Here is a 22,035-nt window from a genome sequence, read left to right as displayed (position 1 = left end):
TTTAAGTGTCAGTAAGAAGCGTAATTATCCTTTGTCTGGTAGAGTACAAAACAGTAAAAGTTTCAGTTCTAGTAATAGCAATGCGAGTAAAAGTGACTATTCCTGTTATACATGCGGAAAACCTGGTCATACATCTAAGGGGTGTAAGAGTATAGTGGCATCTAGTGGCTCAGAATTAACTTGTTTCCGATGTAATGAGAAAGGGCCTTTAGCAAGAGATTATGCAGTAGAACGGAAGGAATGGTTAAAAAAAAAACCAGTGTCTCTAGTTAACCTTTCGTCAAGTAGGGATGATGTGATGAGAGAAACTAGGAAATTTTTTGGTGCAATAATCTGTCAGAAGGTGTAGTTTTTCCTCTCTTGGAGGAGTAGATTTAGAGAAGTAGTCTTGCTCTGAGACACAGGAGCTGCTGTCTCACTAATTAGGAGAGAGAGTGTGCCAAATAGGGCAGAAATCGACGTGGAAGAAAAAAGTCATGTTAGGTGGATTTCCTAACACTTGTGTTCTTTGTACTTTGTTGAAGTCAAACTTAGGAAGTCAGGTAGTGCCAGGAGTGAAACTAGCAGTTGTGGACAGTTTGCCCATTGATGGCGTAGACATTATTGTCGTTGATGACTTAGCTTTATCCAAGAATGTGAATCCTGTTGTGAGTGAGATTCCAGTGCCTGAAATGGTAGTAACTAGGTCAGGTTAAGATACAGACATAGACTACGGTCATAGTTTGTTTGTGGATTCGAACCAGTGTGAGTTCGTGGATTCGAACGAGTGAGTTCGTGGATTCAAATGAGTGTAATAGAGATGGCGAGGTTGATCTTGGCGTGAGTGTGGCTGAGAGACCTGACTCTATCGGTGTTGACAGTGATAGCCAAGAGGAAGGTGTAGCTGTTGAGGGTAACGTAGTCGATGTCCATGGGAATCAAGTAATAGTTACGGTGATGAATTTGGCACTAACTTTTTGAATAATGATGAGCTAGTCAAGTTTAGAGAGAGGATGAGAACTACTAACCCAAATTTTTGAGTGCGAACTGGATGATGTTCTCGATAATGTTTTGTAAGGAAAAGTTTAGTTTAAAGGACAAAGTTTTGTGTCGTCATGTTCAGCCTAAAAGTCAGGTAGTAAGAGGAGATCACCGAACAATTAGTGATCCCTAGGAAGCTTAGTGAGCTAGTTTTTTAGTTAGCACATGATGAGCAAGGACATTTGGGAGTAAATAAAACTTTCAGGTGTATTAGTAGGGCATGCTTTTGGCCTAAAATGAGGAGTGACGTAAAGAGGTATGTTCTAAGCTGTCATGAACGCCAAATTGCCGGGAAATTAATCAAGTAATTCCCAGAGCTCTGTTGTGTAATATTCCTTCAGTAGGCAAACCTTTTGAGAATGTAGTTATCGATATGGTTGGACCGTTGTCTAGAAGTAAGGTAGGGAGTATATATTTATTGACAATCATTGATAGACTAACTCGCTATCCAGAGGCGATACCCGTAAGAAGCTGTAACACAAGAACTGTAGTTAAACAATTGCTAGATTATTTTTCTAAAATTGGTCTGCCTCGCGCCATACAGAGTGATAATGGTAGTAATCTTGTATCCAAATATTTCAAGGATAGAATGAAAGAGTTAGGCATTAAACTCATAACTTCCACACCTTATCACCCCGAATTGCAAGCCATTGTGGAGCAGTTTCACCAAACGTTAAAGAGTTGTTTACAAAAACTGTGTAGTAACTTTGAATATGACTGGGAAAAAAAGTTACCTTTTGTTCTATTAGCTTTAAGGTTGGCACCGAATGACATTACAGGATTTAGTCGTTTCGAGCTGGCTTTCGGTCACACTGCTAAAGGTCCTTTGAAAATGTTGAAATGTAATTTAATGCTTAAAGAGGATAGAGAAGACTACATAACTAATCTAGAGTATTATAAAACAATTTAAGAGATGCTTGGCAATTAGCGAAGGAGAGACGAAAAAGAAAGTGGGAAGCCAAGGGGAGACTAAACGGAAACATGATCTTAGAGCAAAAGAGAGACATCTGTGTGTAGGATATAAAGTTTTAGTATTAGTCCAGAAAGAAGGTACCTCCTTATCTTATAAGTTCGAAGGTTCTTTTTCAATTTCAGAGAAGAAGGGAAATCTAAATTATGTCATCGATAGGGGTAAGTGTAGAGCAAAGAGGATGCATGTAAACTTGCTTCAGAATTATAAAGAACGCCCCATGCCTTGGCCACCACCCGTGTTTGTAGTAACTGTGTCACAGAGAGGAGTTAGTTTTGAGAAAAACTCAAGAGGTGCTGAAGAATTTCCAAGTTTATTATCAGAGTTCAGAAAAGGAAAGTTTAAGAGGAAAGGATAATGTTATAGCTTATAGCCTCTCTAGAGATTTTTCAGAATGAGTAGCTGATGACCGTTTTCTGTTTTGGCACGAAGGGGTGAGTGAATGGAGAAGTGTGCGTGTTAACTGGATTGAAGCTTTATGCAGAATTGTTCCCCTGCTGTTTGATTCCTGTTTCTTTAAAAAAATAAAATCACTTGATTTCATTTTTTTTCTTTTGGGGGAACGTGTAATGGTAATGTCTTTATAGGAAAGAATTATATAATAAAGGAAAGAAAAATGCATCTTCTTCAAGAAGGTGTGCAGCAAAGGGGCATTTGCGCACGTGTTGGATGCGCCTGTTCTCATGATTGTACGAGAATCGCCGGATGGGATTTGGAACTCAACAGGCGCCGACATGTCGCTGCGTATTATGATGTAACTATTCACCTAGATCCTAAAACGTTCCTGTCGTCTTGGGAGTCTGTGATGTTCGCTGGTAGGCCCCGTCCCCAGATCGCCGTAAATATACGACTGACGAAGTAGGAGAGATCAGATCAGCAGTGAGATCAGTGAGAGAGATAAGAGAAGAAGGAACAGATGAAGGATAAGAGAGGAAGAAGGTGCACGAGAGTTTGATCGGAATTGGGTCAAGGCATCCAGTTAGAGAGACCAACAGAGATATTCCGACGGTGAGCAAGCCCTCAGAATCAAGAATAGACATTACTTTCTGCAGTATGGAGCCAAGTACACATCTAAAGTTCTTCAGCTCTCCTTTGTGAAGCCATCACTGTGAGCATTGGTAAGAAGTTAGAAAGGCTGTTTTTTTGATTGGTTAGCTTCCGCTAAAGTTGAGAATTTTGATGGTTTGAAGAACTTAGTGTTGTTAGAAAACTTCAATGCTAGTGTATCCCCTGAGGTTAAGCTTTATATAGAAGATAGGCGAGAAGTATCTTTTGCAGGAGTAACTAGGCTAGCAGACGAATATAGTCTGACTCATAATTTAAGTGTCAGTAAGAAGCGAAATTATCCTTTGTCTGGTAGAGTACAAAACAGTAAAGGTTTCAGTTCTATTAATAGCAATGCGAGTAAAAGTGACTATTCCTGTTATACATGCGGAAAACCTGGTCATACATCTAAGGGGTGTAAGAGTATAGTGGCATCTAGTGGCTCAGAATTAACTTGTTTCCGATGTAATGGGAAAGGGCCTTTAGCAAGAGATTGTGCAGTAGAACAGAAGGACGTTAAAAAACCAGTGTCTCTAGTTAACCTTTCGTCAAGTAGGGATGATGTGATGAGAGAAACTAGGAAATTTTTTGGTGAATATCTGTCAGAAGGTGTAGTTTCCTCTCTTGGAGGAGTAGATTTGAGAGAAGTAGTCTTGCTCTGAGACACAGGAGCTGCTGTCTCACTAATTAGGAGAGAGAGTGTGCCAAATAGGGCAGAAATCGACGTGGAAGAAAAGTCATGTTAGGTGGATTTCCTAACACTTGTGTTCTTTGTACTTTGTTGAAGTCAAACTTAGGAAGTCAGGTAGTGCCAGGAGAAGTGAAACTAGCAGTTGTGGACAGTTTGCCCATTGATGGCGTAGACATTATTGTCGTTGATGACTTAGCTTTATCCAAGAATGTGAATCCTGTTGTGAGTGAGATTCCAGTGCCTGAAATGGTAGTAACTAGGTCAGGTTAAGATACAGACATAGACTACGGTCATAGTTTGTTTGTGGATTCGAACCAGTGTGAGTTCGTTGATTCGAACAAGTGAGTTCGTGGATTCAAATGAGTGTGATAGAGATGGCGAGGTTGATCTTGGCATGAGTGTGGCTGAGAGACCTGACTCTATCGGTGTTGACAGTGATAGCCAAGAGGAAGGTGTAGCTGTTGAGGGTAACGTAGTCGATGTCATGGAATCAAGTAATAGTTACGGTGATGAATTTGGCACTAACCTTTTGAATAATGATGAGCTAGTCAAGTTTAGAGAGAGGATGAGACACTAACCCAAATTTTTGAGTGTGAACTGGATGATGTTCTCGATAATGTTTGTAAGGAAAAGTTTAGTTTAAAGGACGAAGTTTTGTGTCGTCATGTTCAGCCTAAGTCAGGTAGTAAAGAGGAGATCACCGAACAATTAGTGATCCCTAGGAAGCTTAGTGAGCTAGTTTTTTAGTTAGCACATGATGAGCAAGGACATTTGGGAGTAAATAAAACTTTCAGGTGTATTAGTAGGGCATGCTTTTGGCCTAAAATGAGGAGTGACGTAAAGAGGTATGTTCTAAGCTGTCATGAACGCCAAATTGCCGGGAAACGAATCAAGTAATTCCCAGAGCTCTGTTGTGTAATATTCCTTCAGTAGGCAAACCTTTTGAGAATGTAGTTATCGATATGGTTGGACCGTTGTCTAGAAGTAAGGTAGGGAGTATATATTAATGACAATCATTGATAGACTAACTCGCTATCCAGAGGCGATACCCGTAAGAAGCTGTAACACAAGAACTGTAGTTAAACGATTGCTAGATTATTTTTCTAAAATTGGTCTGCCTTGCACCATACAGAGTGATAATGGTAGTAATCTTGTATCCAAATATTTCAAGGATAGAATGAAAGAGTTAGGCATTAAACTCATAACTTCCACACCTTATCACCCCAAATTGCAAGCCTTTGTGAAGCAGTTTCACCAAACGTTAAAGAGTTGTTTACAAAAACTGTGTAGTAACTTTGAATATGACTGGGAAAAAAAGTTACCTTTTGTTCTATTAGCTTTAAGGTTGGCACCGAATGACATTACAGGATTTAGTCGTTTCGAGCTGGCTTTCGGTCACACTGCCAAAGGTCCTTTGAAAATGTTGAAATGTAATTTAATGCTTAAAGAGGATAGAGAAGACTACATAACTAATCTAGAGTATTATAAAAACAATTTAAGAGATGCTTGGCAATTAGCGAAGGAGAACGAGAGTGGAAGCCAAGGGGAGACTAAACGGAAACATGATCTTAGAGCAAAAGAGAGACATCTCTGTGTAGGATATGAAGTTTTAGTATTAGTCCAGAAAGAAGGTACCTCCTTATCTTATAAGTTCGAAGGTCCTTTTTCAATTTCAGAGAAGAGGGGAAATCTAAATTATGTCATCGATAGGGGTAAGTGTAGAGCAAAGAGGATGCATGTAAACTTGCTTCAGAATTATAAAGAACGCCCCATGCCTTGGCCACCACCCGTGTTTGTAGTAACTGTGTCACAGAGAGGAGTTAGTTTTGAGAAAAACTCAAGAGGTGCTGAAGAATTTCCAAGTTTATTATCAGAGTTCAGAAAAGGAAAGTTTAAGAGGAAAGGATAATGTTATAGCTAATAGCCTCTCTAGAGATTTTTCAGAATGAGTAGCTGATGACCGCTTTCTGTTTTGGCACGAAGGGGTGAGTGAATGGAGAAGTGTGCATGTTAACTGGATTGAAGCTTTATGCAGAATTGTTCCCCTGCTGTTTGATTCCTGTTTCTTTAAAAAAATAAAATCACTTTTTTTCATTTTTTTTCTTTTGGGGGAACGTGTAATGGCAATCTCTTTATAGGAAAGGATTATATAATAAAGGAAAGAAAAATGCATCTTCTTCAAGAAGGTGTGCAGCAAAGGGGCATTTGCGCACGTGTTGGATGCGCCTGTTCTCATGATTGTACGAGAATCGCCGGATGGGATTTGGAACTCAACAGGCGCCGACATGTCGCTGCGTATTATGATGTAACTATTCGCCTAGATCCTTCTAAAATGTTCCTGTTGTCTTGGGAGTCTGTGATGTTCGCTGGTAGGCCCCGTCCCCAGATCACCGTAAATATACGACTGACGAAGTAGGAGAGATCAGATCAGCAGTGAGAGATCATCAGAGAGAGATAAGAGAAGAAGGAACAGATGAAGGATAAGAGAGGAAGAAGGTGCACGAGAGTTTGATCGGAATTGGGTCAAGGCATCCAGTTAGAGAGACCAACAGAGATATTCCGACGGTGAGCAAGCCCTCAGAATCAAGAATAGACATTACTTTCTGCAGTATGGAGCCAAGTACACATATAAAGTTCTTCAGCTCTCCGTTGTGAAGCCATCACTGTGAGCATTGATATTCGACAGCTACATAACAGGCCAGCAAGTATTTCATTACCTCACTGTTTTCCTAGTTCACATACTGTAAGATTTTATTTCTGTTATGTAAATAGGAGAAACCATTCTGCATTTATCTTTGTTAGAAAGCTTGTAAATAAACCTTTTGTTCTATTTGTGCTTCTTTCAATATTTGTATCCCCAGTTTCAACTGTTGGTGTTAAATCCTTTTTCTTTTATGACTATATTAATGAACCTGTAGTGGACCTTGGTCTGTAATAGGCACTCCTAAGAGTCCTTGCAAGAGAACAAGACCATAACAAACAATCTATGGCTGAAAGCCGGTATCAATGGAGGGAAGAATTTATATAAAACTATAGAGATTTTGTTTAACTGAACTATATTTACATTTAAATTAAGTGAGTAGCAAGTTACTCGTTAAGGGTGACAGGTACTCGAATGGGTCCAGAAATGAAATGGTAAGTGGTTGATTGCAGATCAACCAGTGCATGTGGGTGGGAAATGATCCAGGCACAAAATAAAGGTTGAGCAGAGCAGGTTGCTATTTAATCTGGGTGCTGTTTCCAAGGGTTTCCTAATTTCCTCTCACAACTAGCCAGGATAATTGAGTCTTAAAAGGAATTGCACTCTAGGATCAGTACTAAGACAATAGACACAATGGGAACATTAAACACGATTTTCTCTTATTATTCCACATCAAAGTTCACTCACAGGGACAGAGAGTGACTGGGAGCTTATACAGAAAGAAATATTGTGCTGTTTGATTAACTAGGGAATGTTTTGCATGAAACAACAGTTACTTCCCGATGTAACAGATGCCAGTCTAGGCGGGAATATCACAATTAGATTTAATAATACTATTAGCATCACAAGGGGGAATATTTACAGCATCGATGATAGCCATGGGAACTGCATTACAGTAACCAACATAGGAATTACGATGCTGATTCGATTGTGGGGAAAGTCACCTTGGAAAGAATGAATCGGAAGTACAGACAAATAGGCAAAAAACGGTAACTGACTGCATTCACAATTAATCGATTACAGTGCGTGAGCATCTGTGGTTTTGTTTTCTTCCAAATTGCTGAGCCGGGGACACCACTATGGGGGTCCGCAGAGGAGAGGGAGAGCAAAAGAAGGAAGAGGAGTGAACAGCTTCATAGCTGGAGATCATCTAAGGGCCTGTGCAAGTTGCCTCCTGGTTTTATAATCTCGGTTCCAACGGTCCTGTCCACGCTAGTTCCTCTGACCCAAGATAGACTCTGCCTATTGCAGTACCTAAAGGGATTAATTCTGAAGCAGCCAATCAGAACCGAGTAAGATGATTCATGAGGTATTCAAAGAGAACGGAGGCTCAGTAAAGATGGGTGACTGAAGAATGTTGGAATTTCCTTTCTGAAAGGAGTTATTTTTACTTGGTTCTGGCTTAAATCCTGAACAATATATATTACTTCATAATGTGTAGAGGTGATAAAGGCAATTATAATGTTTGTTCGGGCATAGTTTTCTGTAGTACATTATGTAAGGTAAATAGCAAGATTTTGACTAAACTTCCGACAAATGTTACGATTGATAGCAATCATGGAGTACGGGTTTAGACAAGGAATGAAACCTATTGACTAAGAAGTTTGAAAGTGAATGGAGAAGTTAGCCCATTACATACATGAATCTAAAATAAGGTTCATAACAGAACTAGCAGACTTAAATATGAGAGTAACTGGGGATGCATGCAGATGGTGATTGTTGAGTGATTAAAAGTTTTTAGGATTAAGACAAAACATGTGAGATCATGAAAATGGGAGAATGGGTCCATGTCTTGGGTATTCACTATCTTTACTGATGCATTGATGCAAAGGGCCAGAGGAGATGTGGATACAGAATTGTGAATAGATTTACTGTTTCACACCAAGTATCCATGTTGTCCTGGATGTTTTATGTCTCATGATCAGTCAGACAGTTTTCTTTTAGTTTGGGTCAACAAATCAATTTCCATTATTTGCCTGTTTCTTCTGAAATATATTTCTGAACTTAACTTACATAGGGTTATCAAAGAGACGCTAACTATGCTGCTACATTTATTCTATACAGGCTCACAAGAAAAAACACACTAATTGATAATGTTTAAAATCTTTCTTAACTTAACTTACTAAATTCTAAGATACATCTAGAGGGAAACCAAACATGCGAATTCTTTTTAGCATCCCAGGACCTGCTACGCGAATGTCCCTTTAGCACACAGGAATGTTGTAATTAGCGAAAGTGCAAAGAGCTGAAGCCGAAATGGGGATGCTGTAGTTGGTCAAGGTTGATGTCACAGTGAGAGTGGTGGTCGTGCTTTGCCACAAGGTGAAGAAGAGCCTCTCATTCCTGTCCTCATTCACCGCCTGCTGGATGTCCTCTGCCAACTCCTCCAGTTGGACGTTTTTCTCTGGAACCTGATCATGGCTATTGATTGTTCGCTTCCACCTCAAGTTACGCCCAGTACATGTTTGAATAGGTGGTGGCACTAACGCTCCTACCGGTGGTCCCACTGTTGCTGGTGAAAAAAAAGGAAATATTTCTAGTTATGGATAGTAAGAATAACTTGGTAAAAAGAAATTTACCTTGGTTAAAGTATCTCAGAAACACATCTAAAAATGGGACACCAAGTGGACCCCTTGCATAAGGACACTGAAAGACCTCCAACAATTGGAGAGTGAGATAAGGGGAGGTTGAGGGACTTTCACTCATTGGAGAGTGATATAAGGGGACACTGAGGGACTTTCACTCATGGAGAGTGATATAATGGGACACTGAGGGACTTTCACTCAATGGAGAGTGATATAATGGGAGACTGGGGGACTCATTCATTGGAGAGTGAGATAATGGGAGGCAGAGACCCCTCCATTACTTAGATATTGAGATACTCCCAGAATCAGGACACTGCGATACTTCCAGCAGTAGGAATTTATCATTCTTTTCAAACATCTTCTTATACTGCCTTCTGCCTCTTTTTTCAAAGATTTTTGAACATTTAAGAAATTTTATCTTTCTTTTTCAGACTCTCTGGCTGTAACATTTCTCCAGTGAATTCAAGACGAAAACGGTAATTGAAATCGATAAAGTTTACTGAACTTATTTCATGGAATAATATAGTAAATATTCATCCTGGTACTATTTCTGCACTTTATATATACACATACTTAGGAAGTCTAAACACTTGAAGAAGACACCTAAGAATTCTCTTTCATTTAATTAATTTGGTACTTGATCATCAGGCGCTGTCTGTCCATCTAGTGTAAGAGATGCTGGGCAGACAGAGAGACAACAAGCCAGTGTAAACAAAGGGGAAACTATAGACCCCTTGACTTTGCCAACAGGGGACTAAAGAAACTTACTGACTACACAGAAGTAAGGCACAGTCGTCAGCACGACGCTCAGTGTCATGACGGTCGTTGTCTGGTAAGACTTCAGGAAAAACTTCACATGCGAGCCTTCTTCTGCGAGATTTTGGAAATAATGGGGAAAAAGATTATAAAATTCTGCCAATAAGAAAGAGGGAAAATGATATCCTGAGTTAGGAGAAGAATTTGAAAAAAGCGCACAAGAGAAATGGAAGATTGGGAAGAGTCTGCAAAAAGATGAAAATTTGAGAAAATCTCCAAAGGAAAGAAGAAGCACGAAAGGATGTTGAAAAGGACAAAAGGATGGAAGAATAGTTGGTGAAACGGGATACAATGTGAAAAATCTATTGTGTGTGGGGGGCGGAAGTGTTGGAGGTCTCTCTCACGTTTCTTCACAGAAAAGAAGGGTTTTTCGCCCTTGGTGATTATACCTCTTATAGTAAGCAATGTGTTAATAGTGTCTCTATGTAATACCCAACGTGTAAGCCGGAGAGTGTTCTGCAACTGCAGATATACTAATATTCTTTCTGCTCCAATCAGTGCCTTAGAAATCTTTCAAATCACAACTACTCGAGGCCTATTGGTCCTGGGAAATGGGTAAAAGAATGCAGTGTATGTGTTAGTGCTTGACCCCTCCCTTACCACAAAAATATCACCCAACCAACCTCCAAACATTGCGCAAGTGACCCTGGCACCTACCGGTGCCTGTGCCCCACACACAAGTTCCGTACTCGCGAACAATTGTCTTTACTTTATATAATACCAATCGAACCGTTCCGACGTCAAGTCCGCTATACAGTCTGTCAGTGATGGCTTCTCCGATGAGGAAACCAACGTTGCATATACTAAATGCAAAGATCTGATACCAGAGAGCATTCTCAAGGAGCGATCTGCAAAGAACTTGTCCTCTCAAAAGAAAATATCATATATCACTAAGTGGCTAAGGACCTGCTCGGTGGAAATCTACGCCGATAACCCTTACAATCTGCCCCCAAAGGAGCCTGCTGACCTAAGCCTACCTGCGGTGTACCACACGGCAGAAAATGCCTTCCAAACAGCAAAATCTCTCTCAGAAATAATTGGAAAAAACTCTGAAAAAATTGAGGAGACAAATGATAAATTATCAAGAATCTGGGACGTGATCAAAGGAATACAGGAATCCCTAAACAGTCTTAAAACGGTGGAAACAAATAACCTCACATGGATCTGGGATGCAATCAAAGGAGGGCAGGGATCGATAGACAATCGTACGGATAGCCACCAGACTCCTACGAATGCGGCCTCCAGTTTTTCCTCGCCTCCCAGCAACATGGAAGTGCCCCCGTCATCTATAGACTGTTCCGAGGGGACTATTGGTCTCCCAGCCTCTTCTCCCTCTCCAGTGCCTCCGGTGGAAGATATATCTCCGGTGATGATTACTAGCCCTCGTAATCCTCCCCACCCTATCTCTCCCCCCAACCCCTCATCGTAGATGCAGAAGAAAGTGATCATGAGTCTGGCGGCTGGCAGATACAAACTAGCAGAAAGAAGAGAAGAAGCTCTCGTTTGGTCGCTGGACCGGAGCCCAACATTCGTGTTTCACCTCGCCCGACACCTGAGAAGAGATGTCACGTAGTAATTCCCAATCTGCGCTCATTGGTGAAGCTAGATCCCATAGTGGAGAGAGTCAAGTTTCAACACCTCGACGTTCTTAAAGGCGAGAATTTCTGTCCTAATATATTAGTTTCAAGACATAAACTAATCTTGGATCAACCACCCCCAGGGGAACTTGCTGACACTCCAACCAGGGTCATTTCCAGCGCAAGTGCCAGTCAACACTCCACGGCGAGTGACTGCCCACTCCCCCTGGCTAATCCCCCATCCACCCAAATGATCAGCGCATTCATCGCCCATCTTCGTGAGTTGCCATGGATACATTATACATAATCTCTTGGAGTATTTTTTGGCCTCAAGCGGAACATTCCTCTCCTAAACATGTTCTGCAAAAACTTCAAAGGCATCATTGCATTGCAAGAAACGCTCCTCTGGCCACATGACCTTGCCATCTGCAATTCAATTCATGAAGACTTCTGAACCTTCTCGACTTCATTGATGCAAGTTACAGATCAAATCATAGCCGGTCGCCCGAAAGGGGGCCTTTCTTTCCTGTGGCACAAATCGTTAGACAATATGATAAAGGTGATGACCTTCAGGAGTGACAGATTGCTGGGGCTTCAAGTGACAGTAGGGAACTCTAAAATCCTAATTATTAATGTTTATATGCCATGGGAAAATAACAATAATTTTGATCATTACTGCATGATCCTAGGGGAGTTACACAGTATTATTCGTGATTCTCCTGCTGATCATATTTGTATAATCAGGGACCTTAATTCTCACCCCACAAAAAAATTTTATAATGAACTTACTCACTTCTGTCAAAATCATGCTCTCCAATTTAGCGATGTAATGCTCCTCCCTCCCTCCTCCTATTCATTTGTACATAATAGAGCGGATGCTATTACAACCTCCTGGTTGGACCACTGCATCACATCTCCACAACTTCATGATTTTATTATGACCTGCAATATTCGCTATGATCTTGCAATGTGCTACGATCACATCCCATTACAGGTGTCATTCAGTACCCCATCCCTCCTGACCGTGAACCCCCTAACTGTTCGCCCACCAGCAGTAAACTGGGATTTTAAAAACCAACAGAAAACCAGATACTTTAGAGCGACCACGGAAACCAGGTTGCGGTCAATAGTTCAACCAGCAGACGCCTTACTTTGTACGAACACAAATTGTAGAAATGATCACCACAGGAGGGATCTGAATTAATTCTATTCGAACATAATCTCCGCCATGCTTGCTTTGGGCAGGACTGCCTACAGATTTCGTCAAGGTAATTCTCGTAATATACCTGGATGGAATGACTTGGTTAAAGATCTGTATACATACTCACGAGAAATATTTTCACTGTGGAGGCAAAATGGTAGCCCCAGGGAAGGGCACACTGCATTACTAATGAGACAGGTGAGAGCACAGTTCAAACTTGCTCTTAAGCACTGCAAGTTAAATGAAAAACAACTAAGAGCCGATGCAATGTCTAGAAACTTAGAATCTGGTGATTATCCTCGTACTTGGAAAGATATCCAGTCCTGAAATCCCAAAACTAAAAAGCTATCACAGAGAGTAGGGGAAGCGGTCGGAGACGAAGCTATCGCAAGTATGTGGGGCGATCACTTCGACAATATCCTGAATTGCATAAATAATCAAGATTCCTGAAGGGATGTAGATAACCTCCTTACTGACAACATTCAATTTCATTTTGCAGACCGTATTACGCCAGGTAACATCAGCGATGCCATAAACAGCCTACCTAATAATAAATCTCCCGGCTGTGATGGTCTTCCTGCAGAGGCCTTCAAATTCTGCCATCCGATAATTTACATTTTGCTAGCTGCCCTATTCAATGCGTGCATAATTCACCGGTTTCTTCCAGACTCCCTACACTTAGTTCACTTGATACCATTAATCAAAAACATGCTAAAGGATGCAGCTGACCCTGGCAACTACCGGGCGATTGCACTCACAATGATCGCATCGAAGATACTTGAGTTTGTTCTTCTAGTGAGACTTCTCCCCTTTCTACACACCACTGACAACCAGTTCGGGTTTAAAGCAAACCATTCAACCGACACCTGCATCTACATCCTGAAAGAATTATCATCAGCCTCTCCTGTTTTCCTTTGTTTTGTAGATGTGAGAAAAGCATTTGACAGAGTAAACTACCTGAAGCTCTTCTTGAAGCTGCATAAAAGGGGCACACCCCTGTATCTAATTGGCATTTTACATTGCTGGTTCTCCACACAGCAATTCTGTGTCAAATGGGATAACGTATTCTTACACCTTCGGCTCCCTAAACGGGCTTCGGCAAGGGGGCATTCTCTCTCCGTACCTGTTTAATACGTACACAGATGCCTTGAATGTCAAACTGAACTCACTCCCAATCGGATGCACCGTCAATGAAACAACTATAAACAACCTCTGTTACGCCGACGATATGGTTCTGATTTCCCCATCAGTGTAATTTCTCCAACGACTCATCGACACTTGCCGCCAATATGCAGAGGAATTTGATATAATCCTCAACGAAACCAAGACCCAGTGCATGTCGCTGCTCCCGAGATCGCTTAAGCATATTGCAGAACCACAAATTTTCCTCGGAAACCATCGGCTGGAATTTATGCACGAATTTCCGTATTTGGGTCACATTATCACCGACGACCTAAAAGATACGGCAGACATTGAACAGAGGCGTCGTAAACTATGGGCAGCTGGCAACATGATTGCAAGGAGGTTTGCCTTCTGTCACCGAGACGTGAAACTGCTGCTCTTCCGCTCGTACTGCTACAGTATCTATGGGTGTTCCCTCTGGAGACGTCTGGACGAACTATACCCGAGAGACCATGAGACGTATCACTGTTGTGCACAATGACATTCTGAGACGCCTCACAAACACTCCCCGCTACCACTCCGCCACACTGATGTTCATAGAAAACCACCTGGACAATTTAAAAATCATTGTTAGGCGAACAATGTCCAGTCTGGTAACCTGAGTGAAAAACAGCAGCAACTCGCTCATACAAAGCATCCTAAGGAGTGTAGCAAATGAGGCCTTTGTCCCCTAAAGGACTTAATCTCTGTATTGGCAAGATGTCATCTGCAGTTTTTGTCATTATTACATTTATTGCTGATATTCTAATTTTTCATTATTACTGTGATTACTATCAAGTTAAAGTTTTTCTTACATTCAATTTTTGTATTTAGCCCTCTGGACCTGACTACTGTAACCAACTAAGGTCTCTAGTTGAAATTTGAGTTATATAATACGTGTACTAACTGTTATTACCCTCAATGCATATTTTTTTTCTCACCAATATTATTACTGTTATTACCAGCATTATGATTACTAGTTTTTATGCTACCTCAGCTATTTTGTGGATAAGTGCCGGTTATTCATTTTCTTTTTCTTTTTTATCATGTTGTCTCATGTATCTAGATTGCGTATGTTACTGTCTGTATTTTGTATATTCCATGTATATGGCCCTGAGCTGAAAGAAAGCATATTATTATTATTATTATTATTATTATTATTATTATTATTATTATTATTATTATTATTATTATTATTATTATTATTATTATTATTAAAAGGACTGGATTTTTTACAGTGAGAAATGTCAATAGAAAAAGACCGTAAATAGAGAAAAATATGAGTAGTCTGAAAAAGGCAACAACGATTTACGATGGAAGCCTGTAAACGCACAGAAAAGATATGGTTTTTCTTATCTTTTCATTAATTTCAAAGAGCTCACATTCCTTTGCAGATCTGATACACTTTTAGAGAATTTTCTCAGAACAAAGATGAACACAGCTGATCGTTTTCTCTAGTTTACATTGTATTGAGGAACTCCTAGGTGACACAGTAATAGAACGCTTTCAGATATTTTGAAGTGTAACTTTGGGTTGTGTTTCCAAGGAGAAAGTATTTCAATGAAGTCAAGGGGCAGAGTTTCCTGCTAGGTAATGACAGGTAATTCAAAGCAAAGGAAGTATCACTTTATGAACTCACACTGAGGGAAGTCTGGATAAAGGAGGGAGGTTTAGGGCACTGGTCTGAGGTCCTCTCAGCATAAAGCAAAGAAATTAAATTAGAGAAAATGTCAACAAACCGTGTCAGTGTGTGCAAGTGACAATAAGAAGGCAAAAAGATCCAAAAACCTACAGAGCTGTAATGGTGTGCTGACGCATTAAAGGTTAAGCTAAAATGCCTGAAGACTCTATCTTCCCTCCTTAACTTGACTCAAGAAACATTCACTTCAAAATACCTTTGGTGCATTTATTTAATTATTTAGAGGCTTTCCTCAAAATCTATGTCAAAAGTTCTTGATGAAATTCATAATTATTGTGGCTTACCTTTGACCTCAGACGATCCATGCACCAGGGCAGGAGCGGCTATTAGGCCTAGCAGGACTATACTCAGAGTCAGCTTCTGTACAAAGAAACATAAGAGGACTAAATAGAAAACGGGAACCGACAACATCTGTATTTCTAGAAGCAACAGAAAATAAAGAATTTTCAGGTCACATCCAACAGCAGTTTGGCCTTTCCTTTTATGCAGTCGGAGCCGAGGAACCATTTAGTAAAAAATATTTTTACGACGAAATCTGTTCATGTACACTGTACAGAGCAACACAATCCAATATGCAGTGTAAATTCTATTGCACAAAACATTTTTCGAATACAGCCGTCTTACCTGATCGTGCTTTGCAGGTATATTTTATGCCATGTTTATGTAATGTGTAAACCAGAAATGTCGTCATGTAGTTTTTCTTTTTTTCTTTTTTTTTCTTTTTTTTTTAGTAGGGGTTCCCTATTAACTCTCTATTCTCCTTTTTTACTATATAAAACTATCTGTGTTCTCTCATGCACTTTAAAAGTGGTGTAGGCCTCTGATACGAAGTAAACAAGGTAGTTCTTTCGTTGGTACACTGTAAAGTAATGTGTTTTCTCTCCAGTGTACAACATAGACGGTGTACTTTTAGGAACACGACTACATATTATGAAGTTATGCGTTTCCTCATTATCATTACACCTTCTTCGTTTCATTTTACACCATTAATCTCTTTTTAATAAGCAAGAACTAAAAGTGATCTCACAAGTCAAAATATATGCGATGATCTCAATAATTATATGTATGAAAGAGCTTCAGTAGGTAATACCAGAACAAAATCTTAACAGTGCAAAAAAAAAAAAAAAAGAAATAATAATAATAATAATAATAAAATAATAATATGTCTGATGCTACACTATTTGATGAATTGAATTGACTATAATAGAATCTAGGCTAAAGGCCAAGCACTGGGACCTAAGAGGTCATTCAGTGCTAAAATGGAATTGACAGTAAAAGGTTTGGAAGGTGTAACAGGAGTAAGAAAAAAACTTATTCAGGAAAAAAAACATTAAATAAAACAAGAGAATCCTTCTGGAAGATCTGGAACAAGAATCTCTTTGTCAAAGGACGAAAAATCTCAATAAGTTCAAACAAAGAGAATGATCTCATGAAGTAAAGACAAAACAGAAATTCACGACGCACAGACAGTACAGAATCTCATTAATTAAGTAAGAAGTCATCTCATCAAGCAACGAACGCAGAAAGTTTCACAGACTTCGCATATCTTTTCCGAATTGCAAAACAAGAAAAATTCATCCGCAATTCGCCCAACGGTTTTTTGTTTATCTCTGTCAGGACAAGAGGACCAGTTTACTCACCATTGTAGCACTTGATCGAAAATTACATTAAAATTAACAAAGCAAAATAAAATAATATAAGATTTCACAATTACAAGACATAATAACCTAAACTCGCAGCAAAATTTTAAAATATAGGGAAATACACTGTTTGTTGTCAAAGAGAGCAGAAAAAAATCTAAAAACAGCAATTCAACAGACCTCTCATTATTACAAAGAGAGGGTTTATCTCTTAGGGTATATAGAGACGCAACCACTCCGAGCTCCATTGCATTGGCTCTGCAAGTAAGGACTGAAAAGGAATCTACATTGATAGGATGGTCATATTCTTCAGTGTTGACGAATAGCACAAAATGGTGGTTTGCTTAATAGCCTATTTGTCCTAACAGATCTTCCGAGATGTTCGAAGATGCGAACCCTGAACTGCTCTCTTTGACAACAAACAGTGTATTTCTCTATATTTTAAGATTTTGCTGCGAGTTTCGGTTATTTAGTCTTGTTGTTGTGTAATTTTATATTATTTTATTTTCCTTTGTTAATTTTAATGTAACTTATAGTAATTATGTAATTTTATCTTATTTTTCTTTGTTTTTATGTAACTTATTACATAATTGAATTTTAATTGTAAATAATATATATATATATATATATATATATATATATATATATATAATATATATATATATATATATATATATATATATATATATATATATATATATATATATATATATAGTTTCCAGTCTTGCCTGTTGTTGACTGGGACGCGTCAATACTGTGGAGGAAGGAATAACCCAAAAGTAAAGAGAATGGCAGGTAACAGCTCGCTATTTTTTCCCCCTCGAAAACAGGAAAGAAGCTGCCTCGAAATTCATTGTTAATACATATTGTCACTTGTCTGCGGCGTCTGGTTAGGTGTTGCAGATGTGTATTGACGCGTCTCCGAAGAGTTTTCTAGTCATCCTGTACTTTTAAGGAAACGAAAATGTAGTCTTCAGCTTCTATATAGAAACAGAGACAGCAAAAGCTTCTACAAAATGTAAGTGAGATTGTGTATGTCAATATGTCTGATTTTCCTGACACAATGGCGTTTTTCATTGTGTCAGGAAATCAGACATATTGACATACATAATTTCACTTACATTTTGTGAAGCTTTGCAGTCTCTGTTTCTGCAGCGAAGCAGAAAACATTTCGTCTCTCTTCGGAGACGAATCAATACATCTGCAACACTGAACCAGACACTGCCAAGGGGCAATATGTATTAACAATGAATTTTGTGGCAGCTTCTTTCCTGTTTTCGAGGGAAAAAAAATAGCGAGCTGCAACCTGCTATGAAGTTTACTTTTGGGTAATTTTTTCCTCAACAGTTTTTGTCTCCTAGTCAACTATAGAGATGACTGGACACTATATAAACGGAGACAGGCAGTTTGTGGAACAGTGTTGCTTTTCGGTCAACCGCTGCAATGGTGAGTAAACTGGTTCTCTTGTCCTGACAGAGATAAACAAAAAATAGTTGGGCGAATTGCGGATGAATTTTCTCGCCATACAATTCGGAAAGGATATGCGAAGAGTTTTGAATCTTGAATATCGGATCGGTCCCCCTCTCGGCGTCCGTTCGTTTGATAAGAAATAACTTCTTACTTATCAATGAGATTCTGTACTGTCTGTGCGTCGTGAATTTCTGTTTTGTCTTTACTTAATGAGATCATTCTTTTTGTTTGAACTTAGTAAGATTTTTCGTCCTCTGACAAAGAGATTCTTGTTCCAGATCTTCCAGAAGGATTCTCTTGCTTTTCTTTTCTTTTTTCTTCCAGAATGAGTTTTTTTTTTCTTACTCATGTTACACCTTCCAAACATTTTACTGTCAATTCCGTTTCAGCGCTGAATAACCTCTTATGTCCCAATATTACCTACTGAATCTCTGACATGCCCATAATTACTGATATCATCGCACATATTTTGATTTGGTGAGATCACTTTTAGTTCTTGTTTACTGAAATGAGATCATTGGTGTAAAGTGAAACGAAATTATAATGACAATGAGGAAACGCAGAACTTTTTAATATGTAGACCTGTTTCTCAAAGTACACCGTCTATGTTGTACAATGGACAGAAAGGATACCGTTTACATGTACCAACGGAAGAACTACCGTGTTTTCTTCGTACCATAGACCTGCCCCGCTTATATAGTACATGAGAGAACGCAGACATTTTTATAAAGCAAAAAAGTAGAATCGAGAGTTGACAGGGTGCCCCACTGAAGAAAAAAAAACTAAATCAGGAAATTTCTGATGTACACATTAGATATACATGGCATAAAATATACCTGCAGAGCACGATCAGTTAAGACGACTGTATTCGAAAAAATTTTTGTGCGATGGAATTTACATTGCATATTGGATTGCGTTGCTCTTTAAAATGTACATAAATAGATTTCGTCGTATGAATATTTTTTTTTACTAAATGGTTCTTCGGCTCCGACTGCCTAAAAGGAAAGGCCAAACTGCTGTTCGAGATGACCTGCAAAGCTTTCATTTTCTGTTGCTTCAAGAAATACAGATGTTGTCGGTTCCCGTTTTCTGATTTCGTCTTCTCATGTTCCTTTGTACAGAAGCTGACTCTGAGTATAGTCCTGCTAGCCCTAATAGCCGCTCCTGCCCTGGTGCATGGATCGTCTGAGGTCAAAGGTAAGCCACTATAAGTTTGAATTTCTTCAAAAACTTTTGACACTGATTTTGAGAGCCTCCAAAGTAAATAGATAAATGTTCTAAAGGTATTTTGAAGTGAATGTTTCTTGAGGCAAGTTAAGGAGGGAAGGGTGAGTATTCATGCATTTTAGTTTATCCAAACCTAAGCTAACCTAACCTTGAATGCGTCAGCCCAACAATACTGCGCTGCAGGTTTTTGGACCTTATTTTGGATCTTTTTATTGTCACTTGTACACACTACCAGGGTTTGTTGATATTTTCTCTAATTTTCTCTAAACCTCCCTCCTTTATCCAGACTTGCTTCAGTGTGAGTTCATAAACCGATGCTTCCTTTGCTTTGAATTACATGTCCATACCTGGCAAGAGACTTTTCTCAAATTTCTATCTCTGTGCAGACTCTTGTCAATCTTCCATTTCTCTTTTTCGCTCTTTTCAAATTCTCTTCCACACTCAGGATCTTCTCATACCTCCTTTTCTCATTTGCAGGTTTGCATACTCTTCTCATATTGTCTTATTTTTTAAACCATAAACTTTCCGTTATTTCTAAAATCTTTGTTCCTCCGCAGAAGAAAGCGCGAATGCCAAGTTTTTCCTGAAATCTTACCAGACGACGACTGTCACGACGCTGAGTGTCGTGCTGACTACAGTGCCTTACTTCTGTGCTGTCAGTAAGTTTCATTAGACCCCTGTTGACAAAGTCGAGGGGTCTATAGTTTTCCCTTTGTTTACTGTGTCTGTCTGTCTGTCTGTCTGCCTTTCTCTTACACTAGATGGACAGAAAGAGAATCCTTAAGTGTTTTTTTCTAGTGGTTAGACTTCCCAAGGCTGTGTATATACGAAGTACAGAAATCGTACCAGGATGAATATTTAGTATATTGCTCCATGAAATAAACTCAATAAACTTTCTCGATTTAAATTACCGTTTTCGTTTTGAATTCAATAAAGAGTAGTTACGGCCAAATGGTCTGAAAAAGAAAGATAAAATTTCTTGAATGTTAAAAAATCGTTGATAAAAGAGGCAGACGGCAGTATAAAAAGATAAATGAAAAAAATGTCAAATTCCTACTGCCTCCCATTATCTCACTCTCCAATGAATGAAACTCCCTCACCCTCCAGAGAGTGAAAGTCCCTCGACCGCCCTTATCTCACTCTCCAATTGTTGGAAGTCTTTCAGTGTCATTATGCAAGGGGCCACTTAATCCAATTTTTATGTGTTTCTGAGATCTATAACCAATGTAAATTTCTTTTTACCAAGTTATTCTTACTAACTATGACTACAAGTATTTCCTAATTTTTACCAGCAACAACGGCAGCAGGTAGTCCACCACCACCACCTATTCAAGCCTGTACTGGTCGTAACTTGAGGCGGAAGCGAAGACTCAGCATCCGTGACAAGATTCCAGAGAAAAGCGTCCAGCTGGAGGAGTCAATAGAGGAAGTCCCACAGGCGGTGAAGGAAGACAAGAACGAGAGGCTCTTCTTCACCTTGTGGCAAAGCACGACCACCACTCTCACCGTGACATCAACCTTGACCAACACCAGCATCACCATTTCGGCTTCAGCCCTTTGCACCTTCGCTAATTACAACGTCCCTCTGTGCTAAAAGGGCATTCACATAGCAGCTCTTGACAGGAGGAAAAGGATTCGTATGTTTGGTTTCCCTCCAGATGTATCTTAGAATTTAGTAAGTTAGGTTAAGAAAACTTTTAAACCTTGTAAATCAGTGTGTTTTTCTTGCGACCCTGTATACAATAAATATAGCAGCATAATTAGCATTTCTTTGATAACCCTATGTAACTTAAGTTCAGATATATATTTCAGAAGAAACAGGCAAATAATGAAAATTGATTTGTTGACCCAAACTAAAAGAAAACTGTCATTGTGAGCCTTCAATGCATATATTCTGATTGTGATCATAAGACGTAAAACATGGATACTTGGTGTGAAGCACTAAATCCGGTCACAGTTCTGTATCCACATCTTCTTTGGCCCTTTACATCGATACATCAGTAAAGATAGTGAATACCCAAGACTTGGACCCATTCTCCCATTTTCTTGATCTCACGTGTTTTTTCTTAATCCTAAAAACTTTTAATCACTCTGAACAGATTACCATCTGCGCGCATCCCCAGTAACTCTTATATTCACGTGTGCTAGTTCTATCAAGAACCTTTTTTCAGATTCATGTATGTGATGGGCAAACTTCTCCATCAACTTTCAAACTTCTTAGTCAATAGGTTTC

At 39.3% G+C, this 22,035-nt stretch overlaps 1 protein-coding gene across 1 annotated transcript in view; it reads left to right on the top strand.

Moving 5' to 3' along the window:
- Positions 1-21,552, top strand: part of LOC135203994 (uncharacterized) — a 42,098-nt gene extending 20,546 nt beyond the window's left edge. Inside the window, exon 4 of the mRNA XM_064233917.1 lies at positions 21,095-21,552. Coding sequence (XP_064089987.1) covers positions 21,095-21,396 — 302 coding nt within the window. The 3' untranslated portion in view covers positions 21,397-21,552. The remainder of the gene's footprint in view (positions 1-21,094) is intronic.
- Positions 21,553-22,035: the final 483 nt, after the last annotated feature.

This window comes from Macrobrachium nipponense, chromosome 44, assembly GCF_015104395.2.
Source record: "Macrobrachium nipponense isolate FS-2020 chromosome 44, ASM1510439v2, whole genome shotgun sequence".
Lineage (NCBI taxonomy): Eukaryota > Metazoa > Arthropoda > Malacostraca > Decapoda > Palaemonidae > Macrobrachium > Macrobrachium nipponense.
The sequence above is the reverse complement of the archived record's forward strand: the minus strand, read 5'-3'. Positions and strand labels throughout refer to the sequence as shown.